The sequence below is a fragment of the Alligator sinensis genome, unplaced genomic scaffold (genome assembly GCF_000455745.1).
Source record: "Alligator sinensis unplaced genomic scaffold, ASM45574v1 scaffold111_1, whole genome shotgun sequence".
NCBI lineage: Eukaryota > Metazoa > Chordata > Crocodylia > Alligatoridae > Alligator > Alligator sinensis.
In genome coordinates, this window is record NW_005841875.1 from 4,418,029 (window position 1) to 4,432,290 (window position 14,262).

A 14,262-nucleotide genomic window follows, 5' to 3' on the forward strand; every position below is an offset into this window, starting at 1 on the left:
CTTTTAAACTACCGCTACGCGTCCGTGCCTAATTCCAGCTCGAAGGCCTTCCCTCTCCGCCCCGGCGTGCCCGGGCTGCTGGCCACAGCCCGCGTGCAGCGCGAAAAGGGCTCGGGTCGCTCCCGGCCCGCACACCTATAGGTTTTCTTATTGCTTGCTTGCTCGCTTCTCCCAGCACTGACCCCCCTTTCCTTCCCCCTTCTGCCTTTTGTATTCAAAATTTCTATCTTCTTATACACTGCTTTGGGCATGTCCTTTCACAGCAACAGATGAAGCGAGCTTCAGCTCACAAAAGCTTGTGCTAGATAAATCCATCTAATTTGGTTAGTCTATAAAAGTGCAAATATACCCTACTAAAACATAAATTCACATTCTCTTTGTAGTAGCACCCAAAAATTGATTTTGTGAAAATAAGCTGTTATAAAGCCAAGATGCATGGAAACCTTTCCATGAAAACAGTCAACATGGGGGATTTTTAAACCAAAAGGCCTCTTAGATAGTACTACATGAACTCTTCAATGCAAGAAGCATGATAGGGAGACCTGCGAGAACAAAAACAAAGCAACTCAACTGACTTTCATTACCTAATATAAACAAAATGAGTAGTGATGTGAATTCTAGACTTATTCAATAATTAGAAGAGTATTACCAAACACGAGGAAGTGTTTATGTTAAAATACTACTGTCTTTTTAAAAAATCAACTTGCACATACCTGCATGGTGGTAAAAACATGGAGTCCTTCATAAGCACAGATCCGGAAAGAAGAATGTACCAACATCTGGCGATTGTTTCTGAGCTGTGATAAAGAAAACCAAAATCACTGATAGCAATACAAAAAGACATACAGTGCCTCAGGTAAGACCAATGTATCTATATTTAACTGCACTGAAGATTTAGGATGTCTAAAAATACTAGCAGCACTCTAGCATTACTACGACTACTATTAGAGCACAGCCGCAAAGTTACTACTTATATCACAGAGGAAAGATCTGCAGAAAATTTAGGCTAAAATTTACCACTTGCAGAATCGTATTTGGAGCTGGTAGAAAAACAAACTTTTAAAAGTAAAAATTATGTTTATCTGTATTTAAAGTAAACTCACTTCCATCCCAAAGCAAATTACAATCTTTACATGCAGGAATCATTTAACTCAACATCAAATTCTTTAGCATCAATTAGTGCACAGCATTACAGAAGTTTAGCATAGATTGTGAGGAAAAAAAACACAATATCCAACAACAAATTGTGGAAAGAAATTAAGTAAAATAGTTATCAAAAAACGGAATTTAAAAAGGAAGTCAGAATTAGTATCTCTAGTCTTGGGTAAGATGCCATAAGGGATTTTTAAAAATTCCAAAAGCAATCAGAGCCCATGGTTTGAGTCTATTCGGACAGAGGGCTGGCTCCTCCAAAGGGACCAGTACTCCCTGACAAGTTCAAGTACCAACTTCAAGGGAAGAGTGCCATCTACTGAATCATCAATACCCATCCCAAAAACCATGTTAGGTTTTCTACATGCTACAACCTGCACATTTTTTAAAAACACATTTAAAATACACATATGTACATATACTCCTTCAACAAAAGTTGTGTGGCTATCTTCCATGGGCATTTCTGGAAGTGGCACCCTATTTTATCTGTATAACCATCTCATTGTCTAAATGGCATATGGCTATATAATCAAATGCTATCAATTTTAAATGTTGCTCAGTTTTCTATTTTTCACTTACCCCAAAACTAAGGGTACAGATATGTTCTAACAAGCAAACCAGTCTTATATTTCTCCCCCCGAGTGTAAAAATTAACACCTTAAAGCTACATACCAAAAGAGAACTTGGTTTCCCTTGTATCTTTCATAGCGGGCACTTGAAGACATTATTCTGAGAAAGAAAAAAAAATGTAGTTGCAATTTTAAACTCTAAAAAGAAATAATAATTTTAGTAATATCATCCCTTTCATGGAACTTCCCTGATAGTCAACACTTGAAGTTGGACTTTGCCTGTTAAAAAAAATGGGTTTCCTTAACTATAAAGCTCAAACCTAATTGCCATTTTTATTATCCAAGTAGATACTGCACAACACATTCTTCAAGTGTTTCTGAAGCACTCCTACACACACTGAAATTACTCCTAGCAACAGAATTGTAAGAACTGAAGTACTTCCAACAATTTTTTTTGTGCTTTGTCTCGTTTGCCTTCCATTTAACATAAGCCAAAAATCATTCGAATGCACAAGTTAGAGTGTTTGCAACATACAATGTATTTAGATATCATTTGTATTGGACAATGCCAATTATCCCACACAACCCTTACCTTAGCTGATGTTCCCTGAGATGTGACAATATGTCCATTCCATGAAGATAAGTATAGATAATATTTAAGTCCTGAAAACAGAAAAACAAAAAAAAATAAAGAAACATGTCATCTATGAAGTATTCAAGTTTAGCATCTAATCATCTTACAGAATTATTTTGCAACACGGGAAACGCACCTGAAAACAAAGCAATGGATTAGGAAACAGCTCAGGACAAAAAGATTAACCCGCCGTAAGTTAGCTGTCAACAAAACAAGTTTGTTTTCCAACATGTAAGCATTAAAGTAGCCAAGACCCTGAAGCAGTCGTTACTAATAACTTGTGTCTACATTATTTACAGAGTTTTATAAATACATAGATCATTGTCCAAGAACTATAACGCACCATATATCAATGCCTTGCATCCCACAATGATTAAAACACATTATACACCTTGCAGTACCTCCTTAAACCAGGGTATTATATCTTATCTACTGAGGTGACACCAGAAAATTGAGGAGTTTCTCAAAACTGCACTTTATGCTAGTAAAGAGCACAGAAATACATAAACCCTCCTATTTATTCTGACCAATAGAAAACACTTCTATCCTAACCCAAGACTGAATGTCTGGGAAGGAAAAGATATCCCAGGTCCACATCCGACACCTTGCTGATACCCACATAGAAAACCCCTCCTCTTCCCATGTTAAGGTACTTCCTTCACCTTCCACTTCCAAAACTTCATAGACTAGTATCACAGCAGCCCTACTCTTTGCCAGCACTGGAAACAAGAGAACTGCTCAAAAGGACCAAGTCCTGGATCTAAGGCATATCAGGCAGAATATTACCAGCATCACTATGTTAGCATCATGAGTAATTTTTATTAAAGACTTTTTAATTTGATTAGTTTTCTCCTAGTCATAACTTGAAAGAAGTATTCAGCAAGCCTTTTCCCCAACTTTGTACATTAAACATACAAATGGATGCATCTGTGAGCCTAGAAGGACTATAATGATGGGCTACCTGACTGCAGCAGCTAAAATGCATCTTTAAGAGGATAATGCTTCCTAAAAGAAAGTGTCAACTCATTTACTTTTTAAACACACAGATTCTGATCTTTAAATGAGAAGATACAGCTGCTTAGATCTCTCACTACACTGAACCCCCTTTAGTCACAAAAATATTTGTGCTGATAGAGTAGACCACATGCTAATGGAAAACACACTGGACCTATTCAGCATTTATTTTACTGTCTAGAACAGGTGGGCTGTTAACATTAAGACCATGCACTGTACAATAGCCACATATACGTCAATGTCTTTGCAGCTCGAACATTTGTGCTCTGAACTTTTAAGGCACTGGGGACACTTTATACAATGTTTGCAAACGATAAAAGACTGCGAGGGTAGGCTTTGGAATTTACAGTAGTTTTATTAAAGAGTTACATATTGAGCTAAGAAACTTTTTGGAACATAATGGATATGGATTCTGTCATACAGAAATGAAAGTCCAGAAATAGCTAGAGGCTGAATAAAATTATTGCAATAAAGATCTCAGATTTCTAACGCCATAAACAAAACCTGTGAAAGTTGAGCAGAAGACTGCTCAATATACTATTTATTTATTTAAAGACAAAGCATCTGGTTATAACAGGGCTCATGAGCCCAATCTTGATTTAAGGTTTCAGAGCTTCTTCCTTCCTAACTACTTTAGTATTTGTACTATTGGAAAGCCTAAAAACCCTAGTGGATCACAAGCTCATTGTGCTAGGTGCCGTACAAACACATCTTAAACATTATAGGTTTCATTGTCAATATATTCTTCCCACAAAGAAATATTATGTACACAGTCAGACTGCAATGCTTTTCAATTTCATTTCATTTTTTTACTTAAATATTATCTCCATATACTACATCCAGAAAATAAGCTTTAAGGTAAACACAATGAAACCACTCAAGAAACATAGCTTCTACCAAAATCAAAGCTTCATTATTCACAATTTATTTAAAACGCGGTGGCTATCATTTTCTGTCAAAGAATGGGTTATACCAAACATTATCTTAGACTAAATCTTCAAATAAAATGTTGCACTATTTAAGAGTGTTTTTATATATTAATTACTACTTACTCTGAAAACAGAAAAGTGTAAAGCACGATGCTCTTCAAAACTACAACCTACACAACTTTGGGACATTTTGTAAAAACACACTCATCTTCTATTTATTTCAAAGTAACTTGAGGCAGTAGCATTTACATGAGGTTAATTTGCTTAACCACTTTTAAGGGAGAAATGCATCCATTATTTTATTTGGTAAATTATAATTATAGTCAAAGACTGTGAAGTCAGTAACTCAAACGTTAGCAGAATTACTGGCATATTCCCCAAGTGGTCCTAATTCAACTCTTCCCCTCCCCCACATATACACACACTTATAATAGTGCTTAATTACACAACCATCCGCTATCTCTTCCTGCAGGACTACTGCTTCGCACTGATGAACCTGGGCAAGGGTTGGATCCGGTTTGGGTAGCAAGGAGACTGCTGTCAGCAGAATTTTGTCCAAATTGCGGAAGAAGCTGGAAGTTGCACAGCAAACGAAGCGAGGAATTTCCACAAAAGGCCTCTCTCATGGTTAAGGCAGCTGACACTGCTGGAGAATTGAACTGTCTCTGTGCCTCGGCCCAAGACTTCCTCTGTGATGCTACACAAGTCACAAGACACGGTACTGTTGCATACTATGTTACTATACATACACTATTTGTTTCAAAATTATGTTCCTAGACACACCCAAACACAGTAACAAATCTCCCACATTTTTTCCAGACCCACTCCTCCATTTCAGACAATTTTCCCCTGAAAATATTCGGCTGCTTAGGTATGACATTGAGCCATCCTACAAGCCTGAAAAACTCACCCTTCCACAGCGTGTTCAAACAGGAAAGCCCTGACTCCCACAGCTTGTTCATATAGGACAACAGAGTCCTTCCATGGGCCACGTGCACAAGCCATTATTTACAACGATTTTCACCTGCAATCCCTCCCCACCCAGCCTAGGCCTTCATTCAAGAGTCATAAAAAGTAAAGCATCGAGTCTACCGACAGAAAAGGGAACAAGGAAAAGAATTCTAAATATGTTAAACATGTTATTTGACAATATTTTGATGTACAGGCAGTCCTCAACTTACAACCTTTCGAGTTACAACATTTTGCACTTACAACGTTTATACACTGACACCGTTTCAACTTTGACGTCAGTTTCAACTTTACAACGCTTGATCCGACGTGACACCACGTCAGCGAACAAGTTCGCTGCGTTACCCATCTCCCTGGAGAACGTCTGCCCAAACTTCCTTGGACATTTTCTTTAAGAAAGCAGACAAAGCTCAGCCAAGACTCCTGAGAAGACTCCAGCCAAGAACCCTTCACAAAGTCCAACCAAGAGCCCTTCAGAAAGTCCAGAGAAGTTACCTCAAAGAAGTCCATCCAAATCAATGATTGCTAATTACAAAATAAACACGTTCATGTAGATATATTACTCAACTATAATTGATTAAGTACAAAATTCTGTTATTTTTGGTGTAAACAGGGTATTGGGCCTTGGTTCAGCAACCAGTCCCCCATTTCTAACATTGTTTCCTATGGGAAAATTGGTTCTGAGTTACAACGTTTTGAACTAAGACAGTTTTCAGGAACCAATTGTGGCGTAAGTCCGAGGACTGCCTGCAAAGCATTCACCTCCTAATTCTAACTTGTATAAATCCCAACTGCTAACAGTGATTGCTGGTGTGTCGAGACCATCAGTAATTATCTCATTGTCCTCTGTGGTCTGTCTGCCCGTATCCATTGTTCCTTGTTCTATTCTTAAAGCCTAAGTTTTTCCAGCAGATGCAGCCTTTCTGGTCTGTTTGTGCTGTGGTTAGAACAGTGGAGTCCTGGTCTGCGACTCCAATACCAAAAAATAATATTGTGTTTACTTCCAAATAGACTTGCTTGGGCCTTTACCCTGGCTTAGGAGAACTGTACTCTCAAGCAGGAGAAACAAACTGCCAAATCCACAGGCTTTTTAGCAATTTGTCAGCAGATAAGAAAGGAATTACAGGATGTGTCTACCTGCAATTACAGAGAACCGTAGGACCCTTCCCAGCCAATGTTCATATGATGCTGCCCCAACCAATTTAACGCAAGATAATAGCACCCATCAAACAAGGATAATTCAAATGCTTTATCAAAGTAAGTTTTGAAACCAAAACAAAGGTCTCAGAAATGACACATTGGTGCACTTTATCTAGTGAAACAGTGGAACAAGATCACTATCCTCTACTTCAAAATATATTTTTCTCTGAATGACTAATCGGCATGCTTCATAAGGATATTTATCAGGACTTTAGGTAAGTATGCAGGATATTTATTTAAAGCATCGTTTCATCATCCAGCAACAATGCAGTACAATCAACTAGCCCGAGGACATAGGGTTTTGTGGGGGGGGTGTTTTTTGTTGTATTGGTTGGGTTTTTTTCTAGTACTTCACCTCTATATCTTGTATCTTCATTGAGTACATTGTGAAGTTTTCCACATAGAGCTAAACACATAAAATAGTCCTATACATTTCAATCTTTTCAAAAGTTCCTTAAGTAGACAAATCAAGACTAAAATAATGCTAGATCTGCATCCAGTTGTAACACACCCTTTTTCTAATGTATATTTCAGCTAACCTGTAAGCTCCTTTCTCCACCTCTCAGTAAAACTTTTAGGTGGCAAAATACAAGGAATTCTCTTAAGAAGTTTAAAATGAGATTTCTACTCTTTATGAGACACACATACAGGTAACAAAGTGTTTCCATATGTTTGAAAAGTTTTCTAAATAGTTCTCTTTATGATCACATTATAAAGAAATATCTGCAAAAATGTTTAACATTAAACAGCCAAACTGGCACAGGTTCTGGAAAACTATAACCTGACAAAGCTTATATGTAAAAATGAGGGTTTGTTATAAAAAGGTTTTTAACCTGTATACTTTAGGAATTAACAAGTCCTTGCCCAAGGGCTCTCCTGCAGATGGGCTTATTAACCAGACCCTATTGCTTAATTATTTCCATTCACAAAACAAACAGTTCACATAACAGGAATCTGGGAGGACAAAACAGAGCTCATGCCAAAGACTTAGATTCTTGCTAAAGGCCAGGAAAAGTCCCTGTTTATAGGGCAAGTAACTTACTACCTGTTCCCCCAATCTTCCTGCACTAGATGCCTAGTACCAAGTAGCAACGTGGGATGTGGATGACAAAACACACTACCACATTCAGCCTATACCTTTTTACCAGTATATCCACACACAAAAAGATTCAATAGATTTGAAAACAAGTCTCATTCATTTTTTCTCCTATTGCCTCTAAGTAAGCCAACAGCTGAAGAGTTTGGGGTACATGTTTGTACATCTAGAAAAAGAAATCATCTTCAAGAATATATTAGCATATCCCCATCCTGCTTTGGGGGTGCAGAGGGGTTCCCACTACCTACTTCCCCCTCTTACTGCTGCACTTACTTGCCTCCCACAGCTCATAACTGTGAACCTTGGGTTCTGCTTCTCTGACCACTGAGGCCAAATTCAATATACTGCTGATCACACATCCCACAACCAGCTCAGAAATTACTGGAACCTGAGAAACAGGATCATTGGAGCTGCCTAAATCATACTACCTTTCTTATTTTAAAGTACTCATAAATAAGAGGCTAGTGGAAGAATGGAGCAAAAATTTGGTTTCAGGAAGGTTCAATTCTGGGAAAATATTCCCCATTTCAAAAGTATTTAACACATCAGCTTTGGGCTGTTGAGAGAAATGAGTCTTGAGAGATGAAAAGAGCTGCACTAGACAAAAGCAGAAGGAAAAAAGAAACCTCAGGTCACTCTGGTATCACTATGGGAAAATGGGTCTGACTTACACTGGCCAGTACAACTAGTTAAATGATTATGAACTGAAAATGTCAATGTTATGCACTGCACTTTTAGTGAGCTGTGTTTATGATCTACGTATTCACTGGCCAATAGAAGTTTGTAGTATTTTGAGTTCAGTTGCTTTTCTTTCTTCAGGAATGTTTCTTTTTCAAAGAATGGCCTATTTCTTTAATCTTTACATTCTTTAATGAATAATTTGCATGTTTTGTGAGCATACTACAGAGTGGGAAGATTATCCTACAGAACGTGTCCTCCTTGAACTTGCATGCCTTGATCTGCTGCTGCTATAATATACCGACTCTATGGATACACCATGCAAATTTTCCCCTTACTACAGAACAGATTTTTAAAAATAGCTGAAGCTGAAGCAAACACACGCACATTCACTGCTAAATCCACCAAGACCTTGACAGTGAGGCTTACATATCATTCTCTCTCTCGAAAAATTTACATTTCTTTTTATTTGGGAAATTTCCACCCTTAGATGCTGTACACAAAATGGGACTAGATGTTGATAAAAAAAAAGAATATAGCTTAAATTACATTTCTATTCAATTGCTTGAACTATAGATTAATCACAGGTTATGTGGCCACCTAGTGGAAATAAGTAGTGATTTTGGCTGCTCAATGCAATTTCTTAACGTTCTAGTCCAACACAAAAATCTTTATATTAATGGACATCCATTTCGCTCGCTGCTTTCAAAAAAACTGAAAACAAAATTAGGGGTTGTTTAAAGATATACAACTCAACTTCCAAAAAGGGGTTAACGATACAAACCAGACTTGGTATAAAGAATAACAAGATAATTTAATGGAGAAAACTGTCATAATAAGAAAGTTAAGAACAAGCAGTATAAAAAAGAATATCAAAGTGCAACAATGATTTCACTACTCTAGACACAACAAAATTAAGTAAAGCTATCTTGCAACCCTACCCTCTTAAACTATCCTCCCATCTTTGCTGCACTGCTTTCCCCCATCTCCGAATACTCCTCCACTGCTAAACACTTAAAATCCTTCCAAGGGATTTTAGGCAACCTTTTGCACCTGCAGGCTGGAATGACCTACCCTGGGTTGGAGGTAGGTGGGTAAGGAAGTGCTAGGACCCTACTACCTCCAGCATTCACAAGTACAGCAGCACGTGGAAAGCGCCTGTTATCAGCATTTATCCCTGCAGTGGCACAGGGAAAGCACCTGCAAAAGCCAACAGAAAAATGCCACCAAAGCCCCACATCCACAGACTGGATCAAAAGGTTCTGCAGACCAAACCCAACCCGTGGGCTATAGGTTGTCAACCCTATTCTAGGGCAAACGCATAGGGCAGTTCAGATTTTTTTAAATCTTTATTTACTGAACTTTCATCCCTCTAGATTTAAAGCCTAAGGTTCCTATTACCTAATTTCAGATGTTCATCTGCATGCCTCAATCACTGAATGAAAACTATTTACTCTACATCATTATGTAGTTAATGAGTTTTAGATCAACATTCTTACTAAGCCCATCAGGCTCCTCATAAATTGAAAGTTACAGATCTATTGTGTGGATGAAATAAAAAGGGAATCTGAGAGGGAAATGCGGATGTGTGCGAATTGTGCATCAGCTATAAAAGGTAAGGTGGAACCTATAATAAGGTAACATCAGCTACAAAAAGGCACGTCCAGGCGAGCACAGTCATGCAGTATGTGGCACCATAATACGTCTGCAGCGCCACATACCAGTCATGTGTTATCTGCACTGCAAGGGTGCACTACCCGTGCGTGCACTGCTCCATTTTTTTTTTCCCCCACAGGTGTTTTTTGATCCCTGGATATCCGCATGTCAAAAAAACCTGCGGGGGGGAATAAAACAGAACAGCACATGCACCAGTAGCACACGCCACTGAAAAATGGAGCCAGGCTTCCCAGAGCCACGCTGCAGCTGCCAGCCAGATCCCCACTGCTGCGGCCCCAGGAGGCCCCCAGAACCACAGGTAAGGCTGCTGGGGGCAGCACAGCACTGGCCCCAGCCTCCCCTACTGCCCTCTGGGTAACCTGCCACACACCAAAGCCTGTGTGGCATGGGCGTTCCCCAGGGACAAGCAGTAGAGGCACAAGGTGTGCCACTGCTACTTGTCCTCAGGGAACCAAATGTCCATGCTCATCTGAATGTGGCCAAAGAGCAAGTTTGCTGGACAAGCCTCTAGAGGTAAGCAGGCCACGTATTTTTGTTTAGCCCCACTGTATTTTCGTTAATCTTCACCTCTCACACTGCTGGATTCATTTGTTGGGATTTTCTCATTCTAACTGCCAGAACTGAGAAGCTGCTGATCTACAATATAATTTAAAAACAGTAGCATATAAAACTTTCTGACTCATTATGGCTCAAGTGAAGGAAGTGGCATGAAATAAGCAACTGAATGAGCTAAGGAGCGTAAACATGTCTTGTGACATTTACAGCACAGAAGCTGCCCTGCAAAATGCAGAACATCCATTTTGTCATATTCTTTGCATCAGATGTGCAACTGAATAACATCCTGAGTATCAAAGTGGAAAAGCAGGACATCAGGGGATATCTCTGGCACCAAAATGTGGCAGAGATCAGTCAGTTATTACAGCATAAAAATATGGAGAACAAAAACTAACAATTAAAAACATTCAGCCTTCTTTTATATTCATGTCCTCCCTTCAGCACAGTAGGCAATTCAAGTAATGGAACCACTTTACCCTGGATCTACTCCTTTAGGAAGATTCATTTTCACCAAACCATTAGTGATGCTCCAAGTGAAAATAATAAAGTAAAATGAGTAATAAAAGAATACCACTAATGTGAATGCAAAGTTCACATTGTGTTCAACAAAGATTTGGTTGAACACAAAAGCATGCTGGATAACTACTCAAAAAGGTTCAACTTCCTACTGATACAAACTCTGAAAAGAAAACCAAATGATTTTGGAAGACTGGACCGACACAAATCCCGTGAAGTTCAACAAAGACAAGTGCAAAGTCTTGCACACAGGATGGAAGAATCCCATGTACTGCTACAGGCTGGGGGCTGACTGGCTGGGCAGCAGCTCTGCAGAAAAGGACCTGAGGGTTACAGTGACAATAAGCTAGGTAAGAGCCAGCAGCACATCCTTGCTGCAAAGAAGGCTAACGGCATAGTGGGCTGCATTCATAGGAGTATTGCCAGTAGATCAAGGGAAGTGATTATTCCCCTCCACTTGGCACTGGTGAGGCCACATCTGGAGTACTGTGTCCAGTTTTGGGGGCCCCACTGCAGAAAGGATATAGAGAAATTGGAGAGAGTCCAGAGGGCAACAAAAATGGTGTGGGGGTTGGGGGATATGACTTGTGAAGAGAGGCTGAGAGAACTGGTTTTATTTAGTCTGGAGAAGAGAAGATTGAGAGGGGATTTTATTTAGTCTGGAGAAGAGAAGATTTGAGAGGGGATTTTATCCTGCAACTACCTGAAGGGGGGTTCAAAGGAAGATGGAGCTGGACTGTTCCCAGTGGTGGCAGATGACAGAATAAGGAGCAATGGTCTCAAGTTGCAGCAAAGCATAGGTTAGATATTAGGAAAAACTCTCACTAGGAGGGTAAAGAGCACTGGAACAGGTAACTAGAGAGGTGGCAGAATCTCCATTCTTGGAGTTTAAGACCCGGCTAGACGAAGCTTTGGCTGGGACGATATATTTGGGGACAATCCTGTTTTGAGCAGGGGGTTGGACAAGATCAGTGGTTCTCAACATTTTTGTACCAAGACCCGTCTGTAAACATGGATGGCCAGTCCCAACCGAGTGCCCCTCACTCCCGACCTGGTGCCCCTGCCCCCAGACTCCTAGTGTGTGGAATGGGGAAGGTGGGGGTGTGGATCACAGGGGGCTCCAAGCAGCCCCTCGCAGGCTGGAACTCTGCCAGCCTGCAAGGGAAAAGCTGCTGTTTCCCATGTTTTTTCCTTTAATGGAGAATCCATTTTCAAAGTTTGCTCGTGACCCTTTCATATATTCTTGCCACCCACTTTTGGGTCATGACCCATGAGTTGAGAAACGCAGGGCTAGATGACTGCCTGACATCCCTTTCGACCCCAATTTTCTATGATTTTGCATTTCAACTTCCCAAAAATGCCTTGAACCACTACTAGCCTTAGAATATGACAGGAGACTAAAGTAGTGAAGGCAAAGATCCAAATTAAATGTGGTAAAAAATACTAAAATGGAAACTATATTGAAAAAAAATCTATATTTGGTGTTTTTACTGAATGCACAAAAACACTGCGGTTAAAAAAAAGAAGTCATGACGGTCAGAGACCTAAGTACAGGTCAACTGCATACAAGTAAAGTGCAATTTTTATGGTTCTTCGGGGGGGGGGGGGGGGGGGGGGAGGGGAGGGGAGCGGAGGGGGGGGGGGGGTGGGACGACAAGGGAAAGGTCAATTTAATTGAAACAATACAGTACTGCCCAAGGGCTAACCTGATTTATGCAGCCTTCTTTGAAGTTTAAAGGAGCTATATTTTAATAAGTTCGATTTATTCCCTCATCTGTGAGGTTCTCAGTGAGACTCAAGAAGGAAAACGTTCCTCCCTACCCATGCATCGCTTGGGCAGATCATTCCATTCAACATTCAAGAGTTTTTTGTTATTTAACTGTTCCCACCCATCACTTGATCTCTTATTCCAGTAAATAAACTTTCTAAAGTTGGCAGTCGGATCTTGTTGAAAAAATGATGATGTGATAATGGTAGATTCTAAATACAATTACAACTCCTACCCAACAGTTCATCAGAAAGCTTCTAAAACAAATTGACAGATTGTGTAGATGGGACTGGGGCCAAAGGGTGTGAAATGTCAAAATAAAAATGCAGTTACCAAGATGTAAAGCTATTACTAAAGTTTCAAACTATAAGTACAAAGCAGAAGGAGTATTCTAAACTGTTTCCCTAATGAGGTACAGAGTTTTTCAACTGTATTAAACAACAAAACCAGACCACGTTACACAAATCCCAGAGAGGTGAGACTTCTGCTTGCTTTCTTGCTATTCTGAAGATCAAGCTATCCTAAACTGTGCCTCTGAACAATCAGAAAGGGTTATAAAGGATTAAATATATGACAAGGCTGCCTGAATTAGCAAAGACTGGACTCTATGACCTGGGAGATTATGTTCAGTCTCGCACACCTATGGGTTTAGGCTTCATAAACTGATTGTACCTTCACCGGGAGATAAATGAGTGGGCTCAGAAATAAACAAGAAACAATTGTGCTACTACTAAATATTATATTTACTTGCATACCACATACAGCTTTTCCCCCAAAACCAGCCCTCTAGAATTGGGGGTGACGGGGTGTCGTATGCAGGAAAGCCTAATTTTTCTTGCTGGAACAGAAGCATGTGCTCTAATCGCTGCCACTTCTCTGTGGCTGTCAGAGTGCTACCTGTCTTGCAGATGCAAAGGAACTTGTAGTAATTGCCGACTAAGTACTGTGGCTTGGGTCTGAAGCAGAAATTAAACTGGCTGGGGGCAAGTGAGCTGCTGCATACGGTCTGGAGTACCTTGATGAGCCCTGGGGCATGGAAACAACAGTTTATTGCTTACAGGACTTTATATAAAGAATTATTTACAGTAAAGAAGTAACAATCTTGCAACTGCCATCACAAGGGTTTGAGACCTAGTCTTGTTGCCGTCTTGCCATAAAGGAAGTTCTTGCTGCCTCACCCAGACTGTCTCCTGGGATGCCCCACTTCCTGCGCAACCTACACTTCCAAGAGGACTTACTCCGTCTCATGCAGTCCATCATAACTGGAAAGATCTTTTTTTCCTACAGTCTGCTTTCCAAAAAACAAGGTGTGTGGAAAAATATGGAGTTCCAGCTATCAATAATGCTCCAAAAAGGACAGAGAAAACACTAAAAACGTGTACAACAGAAATTTCACTTAAAGGACCAAGAAGAAACAGCCGTGTCTGCAAGCTCCAGGCAGGCTGCAAACCTGTCCCAGAAAACTATGCGAAACCTGTCTCTAGATTCCACCTCAAACACTTTTA

The 14,262-nt window shown here is 40.0% G+C and overlaps 1 protein-coding gene across 8 annotated transcripts in view; it reads right to left on the reverse strand.

Annotated features, from left to right (window-relative positions):
- RAPGEF6 (Rap guanine nucleotide exchange factor 6) overlaps positions 1–14,262 on the reverse strand; it is a 232,809-nt gene that overhangs the window by 184,341 nt on the left and 34,206 nt on the right. For all 8 annotated transcript variants that reach the window (XM_025196070.1, XM_025196069.1, XM_025196068.1 and 5 more), the window contains exons 2-4: positions 2,314–2,384; positions 1,825–1,881; positions 714–797 (exon numbers count right to left, since the gene is read on the reverse strand). In XM_025196070.1, coding sequence (XP_025051855.1) covers positions 714–797; positions 1,825–1,881; positions 2,314–2,384 — 212 coding nt within the window. The remainder of the gene's footprint in view (positions 1–713; positions 798–1,824; positions 1,882–2,313; positions 2,385–14,262) is intronic.